Raw genomic sequence first — 24,356 nt, 5'->3', positions numbered from 1 at the left:
GGAAGGCAATTAATTACCAAGCACCAGTCAACGAAAGTCTCTAGTGACCTTTGAGGCTCTGGCAAGATTGATTGAATTCCGTTCTGATAAGACTGCCTACTTGAAATTATATTTCGTGGTTTCATTATCGATATAAATAACTGTGTAGTACTTTGACCTGTTGGGCAACAATCGCACGTTTTAAATTCACTCGATTCTAATTCGATAACTACTTTTTTCCCATCACTACTACTTCCTACCCCCTGACCGCCCAGCTTGCTGTCCTCATTCTTTTTCCGTGCGGGCAACAGTCAACAAGTTAAAAATGTCTAAAAGAACCTACGAAGAAAGGATTGACTATTACAACAATAAAATTAAAAAGTACATGGATAAAGATCGACGGAAACGACGACGTTTGCGGTTGAGTTCATCTTCGGATGATTTCCCAGAAAATGACTACAGTAAGTACCCATATACAATATTATTAAGTGTTCCGAAGTGCTTGTGATACCAATTACTGAAACCTAGCCGACAATGATCTGTTTAGTTACAAACGTTCATGCCGGTTTTATATTGCCATAGATTCAAAATTGAACACGGCAAATAAAATTTCAAAACTACCCGCCATAGATTCATTTTATGAACACGGCGTTTTCAAATCAAATCTGATTTACCCTTTCTTCTCCTTCAGGGAGCGAGACCCTGGTGCTCGACCGAGACCAGGAGGCTATCATCGAGACCATGGACCCTCCTCCAGATCTCCGAGATGATTTAAGGGCTGGCTCCGCGGAGCCGCCCTCAGAAGACGCAGTGGACTTGATCATCGAGCCAACAGCGTCGGCCACGGAGCCTCCACCGGCCACAGACCCAGCGGTCGCCGACCAGCCCACGGGCGCCGAACCCACCACTTCAACGACGGACGTAGACCCCGATATTTTACAAGCTCTCGGGGAAGCTACGGACGTGGGACCTACGTTTGGCGAGGAAATACACCAAACTTTATGCCAATTATGGCAGCCCTTACTTAAAAAAGGTATGTCCAAAGAAGCGAAGGACAAAATTTTAAAACAGTACTTGGTTCCAAGCAACTGCACACTGCTGCAGGCGCCGAAACTTAACATTGAAGTCTCCGCGACAGCCAACGAGATGGTCAAGTCACGTGATAAAAAAGTGGAGTCTGCCCAGCAACAACTTGGCGCGGGCATCACGGCCATCAGCAGAGCACTGACGACGCTGATGACGACAAATAATAAAGTGGAGGCCGTTAGAGTATTAAGTGATGGCTGTCGGTTGCTATGCGATTTGCATTTTATGGAGACACAAGGCCGAATCAAAATGCTCGCATCTGGGCTTACTAAGCCATTCCTGAACGTCATTCAAGACAGTGTACGGGACGAAACTTTGTTTGGTAATAATTTGTCTGAGAAGATTAAAGCATCAAATACTATAGAAAAACAAGGAATGCAAATAAGGAAGACACCACAACCTCCGAAAGCCACCACGTCCAGCCACTCAGGACCCAGACCTTCCCAGTTCCAGGGAAATTGGACGGGCCCTCCTCGGTACCCATACCCACCGAGCCGGGGGGGGCGCGGGGGACAGCGGAGGCCGCCACCCAGTGCGCGCCGCCCGGCGCCGGCGCCCGCGACCAGCAGGCCGCCGCCGCCGCAGGGCAGGTCGCGTGTCCCAACTCGTCCCTGATGCAGGTACATTCTGGTAGTATTGCCTTTTATCATAATTGCTGGCTTAATATCACCAACAACAATACTGTGTTAAATTGGGTTAAAACAGGTGTTACTATTCCATTCGTCACACAACCTTATCAAACAATGAAGCCTAATAACCATCAGTCTCTTACAGAACAAATGGAAATGTCATTGGCTATTGATAATCTTTTAGAATTAGGTGCTATATCTCACGTTGAACCAATACCTGATCAGTATATTTCTAAAACTTTCTTAGCACTTAAGGCTAGCGGCAGCAAAAGATTTATTCTTAATTTAAAATCTTTAAACAAGTTTATACCTAAAAATCATTTTAAAATGGAAGATTTTAGAACTGCTTGCAAATTGCTTCAACCAAACTGGTACATGGCGAATATCGATCTCAAGGAATCATACCTACTTGTTCCTATATCTGTCGAAGATCGAAAATACTTGCGTTTTGAGTACATACCACCCGGCTCCGCCGAACCGTATACCTATGAGTTCAACGCTATGCCCTACGGGCTGGCCATAGCACCTAGGTGCTTCACTAAGATAACAAAGGAAGTAGTTACCCATCTACGATCAAAAGGATATAAATCTGTCCATTATTTAGACGATTTTATGTGTCTAGGTCGCAATTATAATGAGTGCATTGCTAATGTTCGAGAAACCATATTATTATTAGAATGCCTTGGCTTTGTAATAAATTATGACAAAAGCTCCCTGCAACCTCAACAAAGCTGTAAGTTTCTGGGCTTCATATATAACACCACAGACATGACATTGTCCTTACCTATAGATAAACGACAAAAAATTCTGCAACTCGTGCAAAAATTTCTAAGCCTGCCCACTGTTACAATACGCGAATTCTCCAAACTAATTGGTACTCTTGTGTCAGCGTGCCCAGCTATGCGATACGGCTGGTTGTATACCAAAATATTAGAAAGAGAAAAATATTTATTGCTGCAAAAGTATAAGTCGTATGATCAGAAAGTAGATCTCCCGCCTACAATTTTGCAGGATCTTTATTGGTGGAACAATAATGTGCTCATAGTAAATAACCCTATCAAACAACCTAGCTTTGATTTAACTATATACACCGATGCCTCACGCACAGGCTGGGGGGCATATTCTAATGACACACGTGTGAATGGGGGCTGGAAAGATGAAGAATTAGGCTACCACATAAATTACCTTGAATTACTATCAGTTTTCTTTGCTTTAAAATGCTTTGCTAAAAACCGATTCGGCTGTTCTATCTTGCTTCGAGTAGATAACACTACGGCAATTAGCTACATTAATCGAATGGGTGGCATTCAATTCCCACATTTGAATGCACTTGCACGTGACATATGGCAGTGGTGCGAAAAGCGAAATATTTGGTTACACGCCTCCTACATTAACACAAAGGAAAATGTCGAAGCCGACGAAGAATCGAGAAAGATAAATTCCGATGTAGAATGGGAGTTATCAAATTCCGCATTCGAGTATATCGTACAACAGCTCGGCAGACCCGAGTTAGACTTGTTCGCTTCTCGCACTAACGCCAAATGTCGCGATTATGTGTCGTGGTATCAAGATCCCGATGCGGTAGCCGTAGATGCATTTACAATCTCATGGCAGCCTAAGCTATTTTATGCGTTCCCCCCTTTCTGCTTAATTTTGAACTGTATCCAGAAAATTATTCACGACGAAGCTACGGGAATTCTCGTATTTCCTATGTGGCCAGGACAACCGTGGTATCCCAAATTAATGGACATTTTAGTGTCTGAAATAGTAATTTTGCATCCAAACCCAAGTCTGCTATCATCCCGTTTCAGACGGCGCCACCCACTGCACCAGACGCTTACCCTGGGGGCGGCGCTGCTCTCCGGCTCGCGTTCTCTCGCCGCGGATGCCCACCGGAGGCCATCGACCTAATGATAGCTTCTTTGTCAAAAAGCACATTAAAACAATATAGCGTTTGTTTTAATCAATGGTGGCAATACTGTTACACAAATAATCATGAAAAATTTGATTCTTCGACATCAATTATAATTAAATTTCTCACTGATCAATATAACAACGGTGCATCCTATGGCACTATCAACTCTTTTCGGTCAGCATTGTCTCTGTTACTAGGAAATGATATTTCCCAAGATAAATCTATAAAAAGACTGATTAAAGGTGTATTTAGGTCTAGACCTTCCTTACCAAAATATGCGAACACTTGGGATCCGCAAATAGTCTTGAGTCACATATCCAAGTGGACTCCACATACAGAACTTTCGTTAGAGAAGTTAACTAAGAAATTAGTAAGCTTATTAGCTCTTTGTACGGCTCACAGGGTACAAACATTTTCGTTGATTAAGTTGAGTAACATTATAATCAGTGATAGCGGTGTTAAAATTAATATTGTTGATTTAATTAAAACATCAGGACCAGGACGCGACCAACCAGTGCTGTACCTTCCATATTTTAATGATAATCTCGATATCTGTCCAGCGACGACACTCGTTGATTACATATCCTTCACAAAGGAACTGAGATCAACTAGTTCAGACCACCTCTTAATAACTGTGAAGCGCCCTCATAGGAACGCCACAGCACAGTCAATAAGCAGGTGGATCAAGCAAGTGTTGCAGGAGAGCGGGGTGGACGCGGCGGTGTTCAGCGCGCACAGCGCGCGCCACGCCGCCACGTCCGCCGCGCACTCCGCCGGCCTCTCTCTCGATCTCATCAGGAAAACAGCTGGCTGGACTGCGTCCTCGTCCACCTTTGCAAAATATTATAAACGACCACTGCTTCAACAAAGCAACTTTGCTAAAGCTGTTTGTATTCCCAATAAAAGTTCCAGTTAATCACGATTGATATCTGTTTCAATTTGCACTAATATAATATAAATATATTATGTACCTAGTAACTAAAACTAAAATTTTAGTAATTAAGAACTTACTATTACCTACCTCAGGGTGTATTGTAAATATTTGATTTATGTACCTATGTGCCTACCTCCGATGATAATTATGTGATTTATAAAAATATATATATACATTGTGATTATGAATTAGAATCTCGTGTTTCATTAGCAATAAACTAGCAGTTATTAAGAAATGACCTGAATCAAAACTTTGGCTCTGAACATCTACACAGTTATTTATATCGATAATGAAACCACGAAATATAATATATGATTAAACGAACTTACCTAAGTGAAGTTCGATCAATATTATATGAGTGGTTTCATTTGAAGATATAAATACCCTCCCACCCAAAACCCATTCAAAGTTTTGAATCAGACACGCGATTTCAGGTTATATACTTACTTTAAAAGAATGAGGACAGCAAGCTGGGCGGTCAGGGGGTAGGAAGTAGTAGTGATGGGAAAAAAGTAGTTATCGAATTAGAATCGAGTGAATTTAAAACGTGCGATTGTTGCCCAACAGGTCAAAGTACTACACAGTTATTTATATCTTCAAATGAAACCACTCATATAATATTGATCGAACTTCACTTAGGTAAGTTCGTTTAATCATATATAATAGATTAGCTGCTGACTGAACTGATCGACAAATTTCACTTTATTTATTTTTGAATCGACAAATTACCTTGCATCTGAAATGGAATATTAGGTGTGCGATCATATCAAATTTACTGGTCTATTGATTTGACTTTTACCCTGCCTGCTAATTATGGTGTAGTTTATTAATCTTATTTTATTATCCATATCGTTTTATTTTGATCAATTATAATTAAAGCATACTACGAAAAGATTGATAGAGCAGTATCAGTATATTCGTGAGGGTTGTTAGTTCCAGCACCTGGCTCACCGGAATGGAACTTTTGTGCATGAACATAATAATCATAATTGTCCTACTTCAATTATATATATAATTTCAAAGACACACGCTGACAAAATTTCAGCATTCAACAGCGCTAGTAATGGTATAAAATGTGCATGTTTCATCTACATCTATCTACACAGTGCACATTTGCACAAGGTGAGGTAAATTCAAATAGGGTTTCAGATTAAAATGCCACCGTAAAATCTAAAAATTGTCTTAACCGAGGTTTTCTATAGATATGCGATGAATAAACGGTCATAACGATCTTTTCACGTGTCCAAAGTTCGGTTAATATCTCTTCATCGACGCAGCTGTAGAATGACTTGAAGCAGAACCATGGTAGATCAATACTGAAGATAAAGAGGACGTACTGTGTTATATTATGTAGAATCTAGAAATTCTAGAACGTTCGTAAGAAATTATAAATTTTAAAATATTTACATCTAAAACCGTTGTTGTTACGTATTTTAATAATTTCTTAATTAATTGATCAAGTAGCTAAATGGTGTTATCGTACACATTATTATCAAGCTTGTTTATCAACTAAAAGCATAAGTGAAGTCCGCCCGTGCCCGAGACAACTTTCACCAACTCTCGAACTCGAATATAAATTTTGGTGAAATTCACTTCATAAACAATATTTTTGTTTCAGGTAATTTATCATAAGCAGTCGAGTGTTTCGACAAACTAAAAATATGAAAACGTGGTAAGGACATCCTTCTCGAATAAATTACAGATTACATTTTTAGTAGCTACAAACTTACACATATAACATTCTCGGCTTAAAACCTACAGTTATACCACACGTTCTCATTTTTATTTGCCTTATAAATCTAAATTCATAATTAAAATTGTCACTCGTCTTAAATCTATTATAATAGTTAAGTAATTTAAATATTCTAAAGTCTACATTACAACGTAAGAACTGCTTGCCGTACCCGGAGCGACTGCCGCGAAAACCATTCAACAGGCTACCAGGATATGGGCGGGGCGAGAGGGACGCGGTGTCATTGGACGAGCGCCCGAAGCACAATGATGGCTGCCGTCGCATTCGGCCAATGAGCGGCGCGGTAGATGAACGCGCGTCCGGCCGGCGACGGGCGCGACGTTGCCAACTTTCTCGAAAAAATATCAGATTCGACCTTCTTTGGACCCTGGTTTTTTTTTGTTTGCCCGCGTTATCATTCGTATTCCACGTTCACGTTTGAGGTCCTAATCCGTGTGTGAGATGCTGTGCAGGTGGTTTGAGTGTGTTGTGTTTTAGTGTATTATGGTGTGGTCAACCCCATCAGGAGAGGTGGTAGTAGACTTCGCCACGAGGTACTTATTCATCTACTTATACCCTACCTTCAGATAAGAAATTAGCTTATCTCATGACGTTGATGAGTCATAGCTTGTAGTCACTTAGAGCATAGGTATAGCGGACATATGAACCAATGCTGCTGTCTAGTTCACGCAGCACACACTTTTATACAGCAGTGTAGGCCACTACACTAGGCATTGAAGTATTGAACCTACTAAAATAGAAGGAATAGGGACTTAGCTACTAGTTGCCCATGTTCTGCTCTGCACTGCTCCTCACTCCACACTAACTCGCATCTAAAATTAGCATTATCATAAGGAGTACCTACTGCCAGTACCTATCGAAACATGTCATGAATCATGATAATAACCATTCAACATGTTACACAACGAAAAAAAATCGATACATTAGACGGTCTCTCTGCTGTTAATTTCGTGGGGTAACAAAATATATGGATTGTTATAAACGTACCTTAGTTTCGCAGCGTAGGTTTGAGGAGGTACAGACTTCAATGTCCATTCTAAAGCATACCTACTGGGTACTTGTTCGTTTATCTATAGAAGTCATTTCAAATGGATCACAAGTTTTTGTTGTTTCGTTATGTTAGCACTTAGCACAGAATGTAGTTATCTTGTCTAGATGACGAGAATAAAAAGGTAAGTACCTACTTAGATAGAGAACAGAACATATGACAAAGGACCCATCCATACCCCTTGCCTCTAATACTACTTGCTGACTGTACTACTATAGGAAGACATAAACACTCAAGCAAGACATCAACCTTAAATATTATAAAGAGTGCTTATTGGTAAATTTCCATTCTATAAAACTTATTGATTAAAAAACATGAAATTTATGAAACTTTTAACCTAAAAAACTAATAGGTAGGTAACGTATAACGTTACTGAATTAGCAACCCTTGTTAAAATGCACTTTGGTAGGTAATAACTACCTAGCCTACCTATCGTTCGAATTTCCTAATGTTTACATTTTGCATTTCCGGCACATGTCAACTTTTTGCATCGATCGGTGTCACGGTGGCTCCACATGACTTTTACAATAGCATTAATTGGGACGACCGAATGGCGTAGTGGTTAGTGACCCTGACTACTGAGCCGAAGGTCCCGGGTTCGATTCCCGGCTGGGGCAGATATTTGTTTAAAGACAGATATTTGTACTCGGGTCTTGGGTGTTGATATTTATATTTAGTATCTATCTATCTATGTATTTGTGTAGATATATCAGCTGTTCGACACCCATAACACAGGTTCTGCCTAGCTTGGGGTTGGATGGCCGTGTGTGAGATGTCCCCACATATTTATTTATTTATTTATTTATTAATTAACAATTATTATTATTACTGATCATACAGTTCAGTAGGTACAGCATTTAATTTTGCCAGGCAATGTCAGACCGTCTTTCCTTATCACAGAGGTCACTGTTAATTGCTCGAGTTGTGATATTCACGATAAAACACAATAAATAAGTATAGGTAAATACGTTTTATTACGAATGTTCGTCTTAAGTGCGGGTACTTAATTTAATCGTTCATGGATTTGTTTAACTTAAAAGGGTCCTCACGCCATTTCATCCTGACTAAATTTGAACTCAATACAACTTGCGCACTTGCTAGATTCGCTGAACAAACAACCTTAGATTTATAAAATTAAATAAGTAATGTTACACATAGTCAACTCAAATACTATCCCAGACTAAAGGACACACCCTGTGAGTTCTGTGACAACATTTGCCAAACACACTGTAAGTATACCTCCATCCCTTTTTAAAAAACGTTTTTGATAGTTATGCTAACCCTATACTATAGCAGATTGGTAATGGACAAATAACGCTTAGATCTTTTAACGCCGCGTCGATAATGATATGGTTCGGTATAAAGTTATTCCCGGATTCAAAATCGAAAAAGTTACGTAACGAAACCTGCCCTACAATAATCTCTCACCAACGCCATCCATCAGCAACATACCAAACCAACGAATGAAAACATGCCATTTTTCTTTACTTTACTGGCTAAAGCCCAAATACCTAGTTGGGGAAAGAAAACAAAAATATAATTCAAGCCAAGTTTCCTTTCCTCTCGGCCCGATAGTCTCTCTACCAAACTCGAACTGTGGACTTTGTCATTCGCACTTCGCCTTTCACTTTTTTTTCGTTTTTTGCGTTTATGATTTTTTTGGTATGAAATAAACCAATCTCATCAGGGTTTTCAATAAACTATATTATGGGAATTTGCATTTCCCACTGTGTAACTGAAACATTATTATTAAGTACTAGATGTCCCCGCGCGCTTCGCTTCGTCTTAAAAAGTTTTCCCGTGGGAATTCCGGGATAAAAAGTACCCTATGTTCTTTCCCAGGGTCTAGACCGTATGTATACCAAATTTCATTCAAATCCGTTCAGTAGTTTTGGCGTGAAAGAGTAACAGACAGACAGACAGACAGACAGACAGACACAGTTACTTTCACATTTATAATATTAGTTAGGATAACTAAATTTCACAGGCAAAGTTATTAGGTGTCTTTTACGAGATAGAAGGAATGTGATAACCTCCCACGCCTGCACGCCACGTCCACCCACTCGTTGAATATTTTTCAACGCACTTTGGTAGTGCTTTACAAAGTTGCCAGTTTTGCGTTGTTACAGTGGAGATCAGAGGTCAAAGCTATAACTTGAAATTCATAGCATTCACCCATTGCCCTGCGCTGCGCCGCACATCGCTACTATAGTACCTTTATCTATGTTACATACAGCATACATACATAGACCATACCAGCGCGTAACTTCCAACATATCCCAAGTCAAATGACGTGACCTTCAGCGCCCACAACCGGTTGGCAACAGTGTATAGCGTAGAACTGCTGCGCTGTTATATGCATACCTACAGCTACGTGCCTATCTATACCTACTACACTGGCGGATCAACAAAGCTGTCTGTGTACTGTGCAAGTACGTATGTATAGCGCGTTAGCACGATGACCTGTTCCCCCCCGCCCCGCGCCGCAGCCGTCGCCATTCCGTGACGCATCATATTTCCTATCGAAACTGGAACGTCGTCTTTGAATTTCGCAACGATCTAAATTATACTCTATTTCTTGATGTTAAGGTATGATTTGGATGGATTTATGCAATTGGTTCGACTGTTGTTGCAGCTGTGGGGGACGGGAAAGTCTTCATTGTATTTATTTTTAAACGCGGCAGGCAATCGCGTACAAGTGCGCCGCCGCCGCCGCCGCCGTCGTCGGTTTGTTGTTGAGGAGCGTGCTCGACTGACTTCTAGCTCTAGCGCTGCAGACTTACCAAATGTTAGCCTTGTTACTTTATTTTTTCGTATTCCCTTGAAATTGAATCATGGCAAAAATTAATATTAAGTACCTACTTATTCCTGATATTATTCAGGAATATTCAGGATGCACCGCAAATAGCATCTACGCGTTATCTTCATATTCAGCAGCGGGGAAATTCTGTTAATGAATGAAGATGACGATGAGATGAGAATATAGTCTAGAAGTAAATTAGACTGAAAGTTAAGCAGAAAGTAGGTATATAAATAAAACCATAAAACAAATTTTGTGTAAGTTACATTATCTACTTTTGGCAAACATACATAAACTATACCAACAAAGTATGGCGAATAGGTGCAGATTTTAAATTTCGATTTAGTACCGTTTTCGTTTTTGGGTCGCTAACGGATGGCAGACGGAAACGTTTCTCATAAATATAACCAAAATATACAGCTCATTCGGTGGTACAGTCAGCTACAAAAGTCTTCTGAATATTTTAACTTTTCAAAACATCGATACGTGTTAAATGTACTATAGCACTCTTAAAAAATAGCATCGTTATTTAGAAAATCTCGAAGTGCACAACGAATTTTGCAGTTTCAACTGTATTACGAAAATAAATGGTGGAAGTACCTACTTATTAAAAACATTGTTATAGGGTTTGGCGAGATAGATACGCATAATTATTAGACAGAACCACAGAATAATAACTAGTACCAGTAACAGAACTCAGTAGTCAGTACCGATTGAGCAGGTGTAGAACAGCTGGAGATAAATTTTCCATAACTCTGCCCCTATATCCAACTTTCCAAGGGCAGGTACCCACCTGTATTTGTGTAGTACTAAATAAATATATTTTCTTTCTTTCTTTCTTTCTTTCACCTATAATATATGCGAAATACTTGATCCTTTTCCTCGAGGCATGACAAAGGAGGCAATTGTTTGCGTTTTACCTGCGCCGAGTCTTCGACCCTGCCTCCTTTGTGTAATAAAACCGTACAAGTTTTTTAGTTGCTATGGTGACTGAACTCGATCCGATTCACCCGATCCGATCCACGAAACCTCTTCCAATTCCAATCCACGAATCCTGATAAACTAAAATAAGTACGATTGAAAATGGTGAAGATGTTCTCGGAATCAAATTACTGAGTGTGAAAGGTGTGGTACATGGAGGATGAAGAATCAAAGGAGCATGATCAGAAAAGAAAGAAAGAAAGAAAATATATTTATTTAGTACTACACAAATACACCACATACACAGAAAAACAATTTACATATACGCTAATAACACAAACACAGATAATACACAAAAAAATAAAAAATGGAAAAGAAACATACAAAAGAAACTAATAAAGAATACCTAGCCAGTCTGTGTTCGTGGTGCATCAGCGCAGAGCCAAAAAGGCCCCGAGCTCAGCATATGCTACGCTGATTTTCAGCAGGGACCCTTTACGTGACTCACGGAGACGACGTCGAGACAAAAAAAATACAATTTAGTAGGTAAGGTGCAGGTGGGTTATTCCGAATTTCGGATAATTCCAATTTTTGCCGATTTCTTCCAAACGCAGCCATACTTTGAACCGTGCAACAAACCCAAGCAAGAAGATTAAGTTGCCATCAAGGTGAATGGTTCCACGGTTCAAAGTATGGCTGCGTTTGAAAGAAATTGGGAAAAATCGGAATTACCCGAAATTCGGAATAACCCACCTGCACTATACCTAATAATTATGTAAATAAATTAAAACAAAATAGTCAGTGACAATTGTAGTCGTTGAAGATGAGTTGACAGTGATGATGATGATGATGAAAGTGACTGAAAAATAATATGATGTGTCTATTTACGTGTGTCCGTACCACATAATTTAGCTTCACTATAGCTTTTATTTAGGTACTAAGTATATACTTATTCTTAGGAATAGTCAACATGCTCCTTACATTAGCGAATACCTAATTTAAATAGTTTGCTACTGTTGAAGAATTTATAGCTTTAATGGTGAATAGTAATTGAATACAGTACGTAAGTTTCTCAATACACACCGGCTCGGGTAGACAACTGTATGAGCTCGGCTGGACACAAGACAGGTTGAGAGGTATAGTAGACGACAATCTATTGCTATTAGTTTAGTTACTCGTACAATCAACCCCGGTATTAATAGAACTTACCGACAAATAACTTATTGGGAGATTTGTGAATAATCGGCACGTATTTTTTATATTAGCGGCACTGAAAAAGTGAATGATGTCACAGGTATTTTTATAACACTTAAGTTCTACTTACGCACACCTAATTCAAATTCGTTGAATAGCAACGCTCCTTGAAAGTTGGAATGTAATAAATTAATAAAAATAAATTCTGTTACGAGTGCTTGTTTTGCATTTAATTGGGATCTGTGCTAGGACAGGAGTCTAGGACTCTCAAATATTATCGTAGGTACGTAGGTAATTTGTTTGTGTAAATGTAGGTAATTATATCACATAGGATATGTTTGTTATTCTCCTAAAGTGCCACATTACTGGACAGCAAATGCACCCATAAGAATTATCGCTATAAAAATCATACGCATTAAAAAAAACTGTTAACACGCACCACAGCAAGCATTAATGCGATACGACGTAGAATTTAGCAAAACTCCGAGGAATCCAGTTCAGGTATTTAGCGTTCACGTGCCACCGGTATTTCTCCGGGAGTCTGTCTTTTGGTGTACCTTCAGCCGTGCCAACGACCTCGCGATTTTTATAGCGTCATTGCAATGAAATTCATATGCTTTCTACGTGCAACTTTACCGTTCGGCTCATTTTATAGTCCTTGAGGCCGAAACAAAGGTGACATTACAATGTTTGGAAGTCGTGCGCGGTATTTCAAATCCGTGTGTGGGACAAGTTTAGTAACAAACGGGTAGCCGATTCTGATGGCACCAATTTTAAATTTAGCACTGTGATATATAACGTAACGTAAGTTTTCTTTGGGTATTCGGCTTTATGTTTGGCCGAATAAGTAATTTTACAGATTCGAAATTTAAGTTTTGACTATTTACGTGAGTCTTTTGACAGTGCTAAACTAAAATATGCAGAATCTCGAATCCAAGTCACAATAAATGTATGCTTAAACTTAAGACACACTAGCGATTTAGTTTTACGGTGAACATTGATTATTGAGAACACCAAACCAAATTAAAATGATTACCACGGCACGTCAAAACTACTCGCACAGATAGACGTGGTGTGGGCAGGGGCTGGGTGGGACATGTCAGAAAGCTTATTCTCGTTCATGTAGTCAATAATTTAAACGTCAAGCGAGACATGGGCTCGGGCCGCGGTCGGCTTGTGAAAGTAAAAGTTATGCAGACGCCGCACAGACATAGCAACAGTCTAACAGACAACTTATAGTAATCACAGGAAATATTGTGCTACATTGTAATTAGGCTGGGTCTAGAAATAAGGTGAACTATTAAGTCGACGTATACGTTGTTTTTGGTTGTTAACATAACTTAAAAAAAATAAGGACATAATATAATTATCCAATCACTGGGGTATCGCGAAGTCAAAACCAAATAAAATTTACAAAGTAATTAGTGTAGTAAGTCGAAGTAAGTACTAAGTAGTATTCATTTTGAATCCAAACATCGTTGTCAAAACAAGTTCGCGATAGGAAGATAGATTTTATCATTTTAGTATCTTCAGGAAATTGATGAACAATATTTCAGAAGAAGTTGCTATGATTAATGATGATTACATTTTAACTCAATCTACTAACTCATCTCATCCAGTACCACAACTTACAAACTTCTGTCGTCGCGTCGTACGTATTTGAAGTCACCATCCCGTATGAAAAGGAAATAACTCCGATCCATTTCGAATATAAATGACTCATTTTGCGAATAGAACCAACTGAAAATTACTCTTGTAACTTTTGTTCCATTTCCTATCTATAAATACAGTGCCCACTCGTCGTCGTTCGCGAAATAAAGCTGTATTTACAAAAACAGATAATATTTAAAGCTTTCAGAAATAGCCTGCGATACGAGCACTAAAACTTCGTAGTAACGGCATTGGTTGGCTTTAAACCTTTGATCTTGGCGTGAGACCGTTATAAATGCCACAAGTCTGGCTGAGCCGGTGCTTTCCCATTCTGCTTTTACCGCTAAATTGGTATTTCTTTCTTCTGTTTTGTTTAAGATTGGACCGGACGCACAGTAGTCATAATATAAAGCATTTAACTGGGTAATTAAATAAATATTTGCGGTAGAAGTATGATGCATTCATGATTCATCATCACTGCCTTTAATGTTTTGAAATGTTATGTTTTTTTCCTCGTGGTAGGAAAACACTTCTGCGTTAATAATTTTACCTCTAGGTAACACTAATATTCAAATTGGTCGGCACACTATGATTTGAGAAGAAAACCTTTTTGTGTTTATTTCTTTAAAGAACTCAGTAAACAGTTTATATATCCTTGAAGATCGTTACAAAGGAGTTGAACACAAAACAATGTTTCGTTATTTTGAATGTCGGAGGGACGTCCTAACCTTAACTCGGTACGTTTTGCACGATACGAAATCGCATTCTCAATGTCTACAGCTCGAAGCAAGCGGTGTAAACTACACAGTTAAGTAGGTAGGTATATCAGTTTAATTTTGTTTCCCTCCGTTTTGCCTTTAAGAATCAACGTTAAATTCACGATTGGTAACTAATTTTATAAACTCTATTTATGACTCGCTAGCAAGAATTTTACTTGATATAAAAACAAGTACTTATCGTATATTTTTCTGACATTACTCTATCTACTCGTATCTATTGACAGACCAACACGCACTGGCTATTCAAAGCCACACTATTGTTTCGCAGGTACCTAATTACCGTTTGCACGTGATTATCAATAACGAGCTCGTAATATAATCGAATAATCGAACCGTGGCTCGTCCTCATTAGTAATCGCACAGTTATTGTGCCGATAGTTATGAAAGACCGAATTCCACCGATATCCGCGCCCCCCTTGCCTGCTCGCGTGACGCATAGGAAAAACTGCGATACGATATCGTGGCCAGGTAATGTTGTATTTATAAACCGATCTTGAATAACTGCTCTTGACACTTGTGCACGCACGCTTACATAAAATTATACGCTCAAGACTCTACGTTTGGTAACGATACCTACTATGTGGTTGGCTACTGGCATAACCATATCATCAGTTTTAAGTTTTAATAAATAGTTAGTTATTAATGAATCCTATTTCCTCACTTTTCTGGTTCAATGCAATGCAATAATGTATGGAATAATGTATGCTGAAAACGCAAGTAATACAATTTTCCTTATTTATAAATTTAAAAAACATTTCAACTCTCATCGAAATTAAGGACACATACCAACTTTTTAGCTTAGCGGAAACAGGTTTGCTCAGACAGTACATAAATCTAAATATACCTAATATCCTGGTAATAGCGAATAGCTAATGTGAAAGGTGCGCCGATATAAAAGGCGCTTTTTATAGTAGTTAATCCGTTTTGTGTTGTTGATGATGATGAGTCAGTCTGCCGGCCAGTTAGTCATCATGGTTCATCATACAATGCCACATAAGCGTTTGAGTGATGTGGGTTTTCTGGATTAGCGGTTTCGTCTCATTCCGTGTATTTGTTGAAATTTGTTCAGTCAGTATCGTTAATTAGAGCACTTACTCACCTGAAATATTTACTTGCATTTTGCAATATTTTTTACCAGGTCTGATTTGCGTAATGGTATTTTAGTATAAATTTATGCAAAAATGCGTAAAATTCATGGAATATTTCAGTTCTGTCAATATCCGTTGTCCGTCCTCGTTATTCCTGTTTGCAAAGATATTTCGAATATTTTCAGAGTGACGGAATACGAAGCATTTTTTAGGCCAGGAAAAAGACATCAAAGATTCCTTTTCGGATTTTCGGACAAGGCTTTTTTAAATGTTTTACGTATAAAGAATTTATTAGCTTCTTGGTACGAGTACAACTTTGTGGCAACTACACGTGAACAAATTTATGAATTAGCATACCGTGTACGCTGGAAATAGAATTAATAATTGATTGATTTCGGTTTAAACTTGTACAGCAAAATTTGTTTAGAATTATGAGATGTGACCTACTTTCGGCTGACACTGCCTGACACCCTTTCCACAATCCCCTAAGAAATGTACATGTAGAGTTGTAGACTCTAGTAACGTAGTAACACCGTAAGCAGCCGTAAGACTGAACTCTGTCAATGTAAACCGGCTCAGTAGCAGCCGAATAAGACGAAGCAGGCAAGCAGCTTTATCTCCCAACTTCGCGTGTACGTTGTTTATGTTTCAGCTAGAACACATACAGGAAGTTCCAGTTTGGGACCAGAATAGTCTGTGTGTTTATCTCGTTTCCTTCTGCAGTGCGAGTGCAGGCTAATTTGGTTAACAGAACCGCGGGATTGCGCCATTTTAGTCTAAAACACGTTTCGCTGTACATCTCATAATTCATTATCTCACGACATTTATGTTATTATATTATGTCCCTGTTAGGGTTACCATGGAACAATAATTAAACCTTGATGCGCTATTTAAGAGGAACTAAATTATGAATATTATTATTGTTATTTCTCTTTTGTATTAGTCATTAATACGCTAGCTGCTAAGAGACATGTTTTGTTGTATCATACAAGTACAACATACGTCACGTGTTTTCTATAAATACTAGTTTACCTAGGTACCTTATCCCATTATTGTAGCACAATGAGGCCATGAAATGACAGGTCTATCGTCATCGAAACACAGCTTGTTTCCACCTTTTGTCCTTCGCTTGTCTTTGTTATAGGAACGTTATTGTTACGGATAAAATAGAGCATCAAACGGTAAATAATTTGACCTTGAAATATCAAATTCGAGGGGAGGGAATGTCAGGGAAAGTCCTTGTCAGAACATTTGGACCTGGAAGATGAGTCGTCATGCAATTGCATAGAACAACGCGGACTCGGGTGTACCCTCGGGAAGCGTCATAGCGATCTTTCTTGATACAAAAAAGTCTGCCAATTTTTGCGGGGGGAAATTTTACCGTTTACCATGATTATGTCTCATGGGACATATCATTATGAGTTTTAATTCCCAGCAATAAGGGTTACGTGAAGTGACATTTAATAATGAACACAGTGTCTTCATTTTTCTTGCCAATGGATGTAACAATTATCGATAAGTGTTATCGATGAATTCGAGAACATGGGTTAGAAATACTAATTTCAAATTAATTAGGTATAGTTAAATTTAATTAGGAATGATTAATAAACGAAGTCACCCGCTTTTCGCTGTACATTTATACTCACGTGATAGGTCGCGAGCCGTATCGCCGTTTTTGAATGAGTACAATGCACTGAAGTTGTCGAGTAAGTGGGCAACCCGACGGTCAGATGCTTTCAAGCCGCCCCTTCGGGCGGCCTCTGACTAGGCTTAACGACTGCTGCCGAAGCAGCAACCGGGACCCAACGGCTTAACGTCCCGTCCGAAGCACGGAAGCGTCCAGAAAAGAACCATTTGAAATCGCTAACTCATGCTGTACCTACCAATGGCTGACCGTGTCAGTTGTTGCTTAACCTCAGTGATCAGTTACGATTACTGAAGCCAATTCGACTACGGACGCTTCCCAACTATGACCTTTTTTGTCGATTAATACATATCTACATACCGGTACATCACTATTGCATTTTTTTCACATTGGTTGCTAGGAAACAGCTAATAACAATAAACCATGACCAAATCTGTGATTAAATCCGGAATCCGGATATTCTATGAATTGAAGCTGTCATTTTAGTATGTAAACAAATCATTTTCTATGAAACGAACGCTTTGCCAACTAGATTGAGTCTAGTGAAAATTGAGACTGCAACTAGTTTTTATAAATCGGTGGGCCTTTCTGGCCTACCACCCCGCCAGAGGGGAACGTCTGCCTATTTCGTCTCCAGACCATTCATACTCAATGTGCAATTGCCCAAACTGCTTTTCCAATTTGTCGGCATTGATCGTTTCTACCACTATTAACCTTATGCGAGAAATATGTATAACCTATATTTTACAATGTAATGAAAGTTTTCCTTTGTTATCAGCCACTGTCAATACCTCTATTTAAGGCGATTCACAATCTCTTAGATCGCGAATTCGTACTGGTTGCCCTCCCCTTTTCTATTAAGTACAAATTTAATATAACAAACCGACGTTACTGAAGCGGTAGGGGGTGATCCGAGATATTGAAATAAATAATATACAGTATGATACATTGAAATAACCCACTAACATGGTACCATCATTGCTGCAGGCCCGGGCAGTCGGAGCACAGTCACGGCGCGCTGGCGTACGGCGGCAAGCCGGGCGGCGGCGGCGCGGGCGGCGGCGTGGCGTCGCAGCCGCGCGCGCCGCCCGCCGCGCCCTACGCGCCCGCCTACTCGCCCGCCCAGCTGCGCCTGCACCAGCCCGGATATGGCTCCGCTGCGCTTAGTTACAGGTAACTATACTATGCACTTTATTTGCACTAACAAAAATGTACAAAGAAAACAGTAGGTACAAATAGGCGGTTTTACTGCTTATAGCAATCTCAACCAGAAAACCTTTGGATGGAAGAGAGTGAGCCATCGAGAGTTCCAACTATCTTCTTCTTAGCATGTTAGGGAAAAAACTTTGAGTGCGTAGTATCATAGTTGCGAAATGTAAAGCCTAACAGATTAGTTCTCAGATTTAGACGGTTTTAAAGCAATGAGATATAGTTCAAAACGGTCAATGGGATTCATATTAATGTGGCAATTTAAAGCTTAAGAAAATTGGTTATTAATTATCGGAAATTGATGACTGTGGTTCAATTAAGCCTTTCAGCGATGATTGTGAATCGTGATTGAAAGTTTGTGAAAATAAAGTGTGCAAAGCATATTTTTAAAGCTAAAATAAAACGGACATCCGGTCATTGCTCTCATGCTGTTGGCGTGCGGGGAACTATTATACAACTCCTTTATTAAATTATATGAGTAAAAAATGGCTTGCACGTTATTCTAGTACTAATAATAAGGTAGAATGTATATTGTATAATTCAGGTCGTAGCAACACAAGACTTAGGTACCTACAATATAAATGAGGTTAGTAAATAATCAAACTTATAAGAGGTACAAGGTGCAGTTAACTATTTTAGTCAAATACTTATTTAATATCTATATTCTCTATACGCCTTTGTATCACGTAAAAATTATATAAATTCACAAATCGTTAATTACTTCATTAGGGAATACGTAGACATATTGTATAAGGAGTTAACTATATACTATAACTATAATAGATATCTTTGTTATGTAGTAACATTTTTATAGTGTGCTAGTGTAGTAATCGTAGTAGATTAGTAGGTTTTATAGTGATCATGGTGATTCGAACTGATTTGAAAATGAATAAACTAAGTATTCGTTGATACGTGCAACTGAATGGTTCTAGCAATCTTCGACTATGAAATTATATATCTCAATGTTATTTGAGCATTGTTGTAGTAAATAATAATACCTAAGTAATAAGTACCTAAAGTTGTATTCGCGCGCTGTATAATTCGCGATAGATAACGCCAGCACGAAACAACAATCAAATCTATTAAAAACATACCTTTATTTTTATCTTAGAATTTTATCGTCTGTTTTGTTTATCTCTCTTTTTTTATCTCGGCAATAACCGTGTTACTAACGGCAGGTTCGTATACCTATTATTTCGTGGCTTTACGTAAAATTCAGGACTTTACCGTTTTTCTAAAAGTTTCTAGTTATTCCTTTAACTTGTAACTAAAATGCAACATAGTTATTTATACTATGTCATGTACTCTAAGTTCATAGAATATTGATTTATGTAAATATTATGCAATGCGTGTCACAAAACTACTGTTACAAGAATGCTTAAAACCTGTTATAGGTAGGTAGGATTGTTTTCTTTTATTGTGCGGACACCTTTGTTTGTGCCAAATGTCAGAATTCTAGGTCAACGTGCTGTAGAACAATGTCAATAATTAAAGCTTTTTAAGTATCCACGTACGTAGAGAGGTACACTTACAGATATTATGTATTCATTATTTAGTGCTATGCCTGCTTATGTAAAATTTGAGCCATTTGTGGCTATATTTATAGAGGCGCGATCAATTGAATCAAATGAATGTAGTTAATGTCATGCCACTTTTTAACGACCTTTCACACCAATGCAATCAAATTCGGTACTTGTATTTTTCAAGCTTTGCAACATTAACAAAAGTAAAGCAATTTGAATCACCAGCTCCCTTTTAGCCTTGATACAGCATGTATAAATTAATAATTCACACGGCTTATCTTTATGGCCACATACGCACCTCAATCACGAGTTTATCGACCTACTACTGACTAGTGATGTAACTAATGTGTGTTTTTGGACATTCGCGAATGCGAATGCGAATGCGAATATCTGATATCGACATTCGCGAATGCGAATGCGAATGCGAATATTCAGTTTGTGTTCAAATTTGGAGCCATTTGTATGGTTTAGTGGCAGTCTCGTACTGAACAAGGTACGTTACGTTCTAGGCGCATTCCAAATCAGACTAGCCAATACTAGTCGCAGTTTTTTGTAAAAGTAGTAACACTTTAGTTAGCTCCGTAACTGTTACGACACACTGCGACTGTGTGCGGTTTCTGAGGACGACTTACACGAAACATTTAAACGTAGGTATTTAAATCTATGGCTGTCTTGTTCTGTCACTACAGGGTTAGGCCTGGGTCTCCTATTTACGCCGCAGGTCGCGTCCAGCGTCACGCCGTAGGCCGCGTCACGATGCTCACTATAGAAATGTACTGATGCGGTCTCCCTCACACGCCGACGTTTGGCGCATAGATGCAGTGAGCATCGTGACGCGGCCTACGGCGAGACGCTGGATGCGACCTGCGGCGTAAATAGGAGACCCGGGCCTTATTGGTAAGTAGATCTGATCCTTTCAAGAGGTGATAGAGGAAGACATTTTCAGTCGATAATGCATTATCCGAAACTGAACCATTTCTAAGATATTTCATATTTAAGTTTTTTTACATTATCAGCTTATAAGCTTTTAAATAAGATATTTCAATATCAAATCGATTTAGGTATCACTAAGATATGGCCAAAACAACCAGAGAAGACGGAGAAAACTCAATAGGGGTTTCCATACTAAAGTCAATAGGACTGAAAGACTGTAAACAATCACACTTTTCAAATTGGGCTAATCTTGTTAGTTTTCCTATTGAATTTTAATCGCCTATGCTGGTTGTTTTGGCCATATCTTGGTGATACCTGAATCGATTTGATATTGAAATATCTTATTCGAAAGCTTATAAGTTGATAATGTTTTTAAGTTGAAGTGCACAAAAAATTGTCATATGATATTCTTTTTTAATTTAACTTATTTCTTTATACGTTTTGAATATTTTTTAAATATGTTTAATTATTTTGAGTTATAGTGTCTAATTTAAGTCAAATAATGCACATTTGATTATTTTAATTAAGCAGTTTATTAAGGTGTCACTTATGCAAAACAACTAAAAAAAAAATTAAATATGGCTAGTTTTTTTTCGGTTTTAAGCATAACATTTTGTCAATTAAAAAATTAAAAAAAAACTGAAATATTAAATACGTATCTTAGAAATGGTTATGTTTCGGATTATGCATTATAGGGTTCAATCGACTTGAAATGTTTAGGTCACCTCCTGAAAGGATCAGGTCTACTTGCAAATAACCGTGTATACTATCAAAATACGCTTTTTGTTTAAAGAGTTTATGTCTTATGAAAGTATTAAAATGTAAAGTTTCATTTCCCAAAATAAATAAATAATACCAAATTATAAAGTAAGACTGGAAATGTGATTAAGAGGGTAACTTGTAATAAAAAAGTTATAGACGAAAGGACTTAGATTTTGTTAACCTACCATTATTTTCAAATAGTTTTTGTTAATAAGTACTTACTGATATTCGCAAAACATTCGCACAAAATCTTGCGAATGCGAATGCGAATGCGAATATCCAAAAATATGCGAATATTCGCGAATGCGAATGCGAATGCGAATATTCGTTACATCACTACTACTGACATTCACACTCACAGAATAAGGCCGCGACTCGAGTCTAGAATTTAGATTTACCACCTCGATTATGCCGGCTAATGGCGATTAGTAGAACTGTATTTCTCCTCGTGACGTCACTGTTATTGTCGATAAACACGCGCCAAAAAGACTAACTGGTGTAAGGAAAAATACTGCGTTACATTTTGCTCCTGAATATAATGATTAAAATATTAAAGGCTTAAAAATGTCCCGGTCAACATGCCATGCCATTTACGTACCTACACATAATTTTGCAGCACAAAAAGATTTTAATATTACTAAGTATACATAGAATTGCCCAGTTTTGCTGTGTTTTATTTATTTACGCTAAGACATCTTTATTTGGAAAGTTTATAATGAGCATTTGTGCTCATATCGCCAGCCAACACAATTAATGACATCGAAGTTTCGAGAAATGATAACGAGGGCCCTCATTAGGTTAATAACAAAGATGCGGGTCAACGTGTAAACAAAGTAAGCAAACTGGTTCTTTCTGTAAATTTCTTTCGCTAATGGCGTCCACTCGTTTCCGCCTACGCACCCCTAAAAGTGTCGACGTCGACGCCCTTACAAAGTTACACGAGTCGACTTCCACATTTTGCTGACGAATGAAGTCGCGTACAAAAACTAGTTCATCGGTTTGCGGCTGCAATTAAATGTACAGGATGTTTTTTTGGAATGTACTTGATTGATAGCATTTCGTTATGAGGAAGTGCGTTTACGCCGTGTATAATTAGGACGGAATCCTTCAACTTTTAAATAAACCTTCGGGTTCGTTCGCTTGACCTTAAATTGGTATCGATTTCCCCGACTTTGAATATGCGATTCAATGTCAAAGTTAAGATTATCCTTGTGATAATATTAACTGGCCTTGTTAATAAATCTGAATCTGTCTACACAATATCTAGGATATGCAACTACCAGTGCTATTTTCTTACTACTAAAGAGCGCTAAGAGAGAGGGTTTTTTCTAATAGGTTTTCTAATAGGTATCTTTATATATATTAGTGTAGGGTGTAGACTTGTGTCACTTGTGTGTGACAAGTACTGGGTAGGTTTTGTCATCGTACAAAGTATTGTCCAGTCAAATTAGCGAGAATATCCTGTTGTATTGTAGAAATAAAACTCGGTAAACTTTAACCGCATCCTTTAACAATATTTGTAAATATTCTAATTTAGATATGGCATTATTATTCATTATTATTTGTTCGATTATGATAAATCGATTATTGATGAATCAGACGCTGTAAAACAAGTCATTTGTTTCGAGGCAATGCCCTTCGCCATCAATATCAAATACTGTGCCAGACTTTACACATAAAAAGCAATCGCAGTGCATTTATTTATGTCTACAGTTTTTTTACTTGCAACCTATCAAGAGAATACAAATTAATTTTCACCGAAAAGCGTCGGATTGACTCACAAACTCACAATTGATTTCTGTCTACGTCTTCAGCTACATACTTTCTGGTAGCTACTTCAATATTAAAGACTTGAATAGTAGTTATTCTAAGAGCATACATAATACAACAGGCACCTAATATACTAGACTTGGTTTAGATTTTGTCATTTAAAACAGAATTACAGTAGAAGATACCAATAGCTATGTTGTCAAGATATAGAGAAACGACCTTCAGTCATTGTTGAAGGGAATTTATTACCACGGCTGGCTGGCAGTCTGGCAGGTGAATAAAGTTCACAATGGACAACATTTCAAAAAACTAAAGCTGCTACAAATTGAAAACCATTTCGAGATTTAGCTCTAAAGACCACAAAAAAAATGTTTATGTATTTTTTGGATGTATCATTTTCGAGAAAATCATAAAATAGTAAAAAAGTGCTGATGACGTCATGCATCGGGTGCGATGCATTTTGATGATCAAAGCCTATAGATTTAAAAACAAAGTAACTGTCACTTTCATTTTTGATTGACGTTGACGTTTTATCGTGACGTTGTTGTTTATTTGGGTCATTTTCATTAATTCTGTTCTGACATTTTCTGACTATTTTTTTTATTTATTATTAAGAGATGACCTCTATATAATATGTCCCAGAGCATGCCACCGCCTACACAGCTGAAAAAATGCTTCTCCTTATTTTTTTACATGATAAGTACCTACTTTCCATCATTAGAAATATCAAGGTCATTT

General features: G+C 38.2%; 2 protein-coding genes and 1 long non-coding RNA gene across 3 annotated transcripts in view; 2 read left to right on the top strand and 1 right to left on the bottom strand.

The window, feature by feature from the left end:
• The first annotated feature begins 111 nt into the window (after window positions 1–111).
• On the top strand, window positions 112–3,638 carry LOC119693606. The gene is made up of 3 exons (XM_048626218.1): window positions 112–440; window positions 671–1,685; window positions 3,506–3,638. Exons 1-2 carry the CDS (start codon window positions 305–307, stop codon window positions 1,678–1,680), a joined length of 1,146 nt encoding a protein of 381 aa, XP_048482175.1. The 5' UTR covers window positions 112–304; the 3' UTR covers window positions 1,681–1,685; window positions 3,506–3,638.
• A 2,069-nt stretch (window positions 3,639–5,707) lies between these two features.
• Window positions 5,708–6,399, bottom strand: LOC125489670. The gene is made up of 2 exons (XR_007267154.1): window positions 6,274–6,399; window positions 5,708–5,859 (listed from the first exon to the last, which is right to left on the bottom strand). It is a non-coding gene; the product is annotated as an uncharacterized LOC125489670 (long non-coding RNA).
• A 292-nt stretch (window positions 6,400–6,691) lies between these two features.
• LOC105393973 (basic helix-loop-helix domain-containing protein USF3) overlaps window positions 6,692–24,356 on the top strand; it is a 59,592-nt gene continuing 41,927 nt past the window's right edge. Inside the window, exons 1-2 of the mRNA XM_048626217.1 lie at window positions 6,692–6,829; window positions 18,409–18,594. Coding sequence (XP_048482174.1) covers window positions 6,780–6,829; window positions 18,409–18,594 — 236 coding nt within the window. The 5' untranslated portion in view covers window positions 6,692–6,779. The remainder of the gene's footprint in view (window positions 6,830–18,408; window positions 18,595–24,356) is intronic.

The sequence above is a fragment of the Plutella xylostella genome, chromosome 16 (genome assembly GCF_932276165.1).
Source record: "Plutella xylostella chromosome 16, ilPluXylo3.1, whole genome shotgun sequence".
Taxonomy (NCBI): Eukaryota; Metazoa; Arthropoda; class Insecta; order Lepidoptera; family Plutellidae; genus Plutella; species Plutella xylostella.
This window is presented reverse-complemented; position numbering and strand designations above follow the sequence as displayed.

What these genes read in the sequence shown, in the direction of transcription:
- LOC119693606 (XM_048626218.1), top strand. Translation starts at nt 305, where the DNA reads ATGTCTAAAAGAACCTACGAAGAAAGGATTGACTATTACAACAATAAA. An exon ending in TTTCCCAGAAAATGACTACA is followed by an intron (nt 441 to 670) that starts GTAAGTACCCAT and finishes CTTCTCCTTCAG; the next exon opens with GGAGCGAGACCCTGGTGCTC.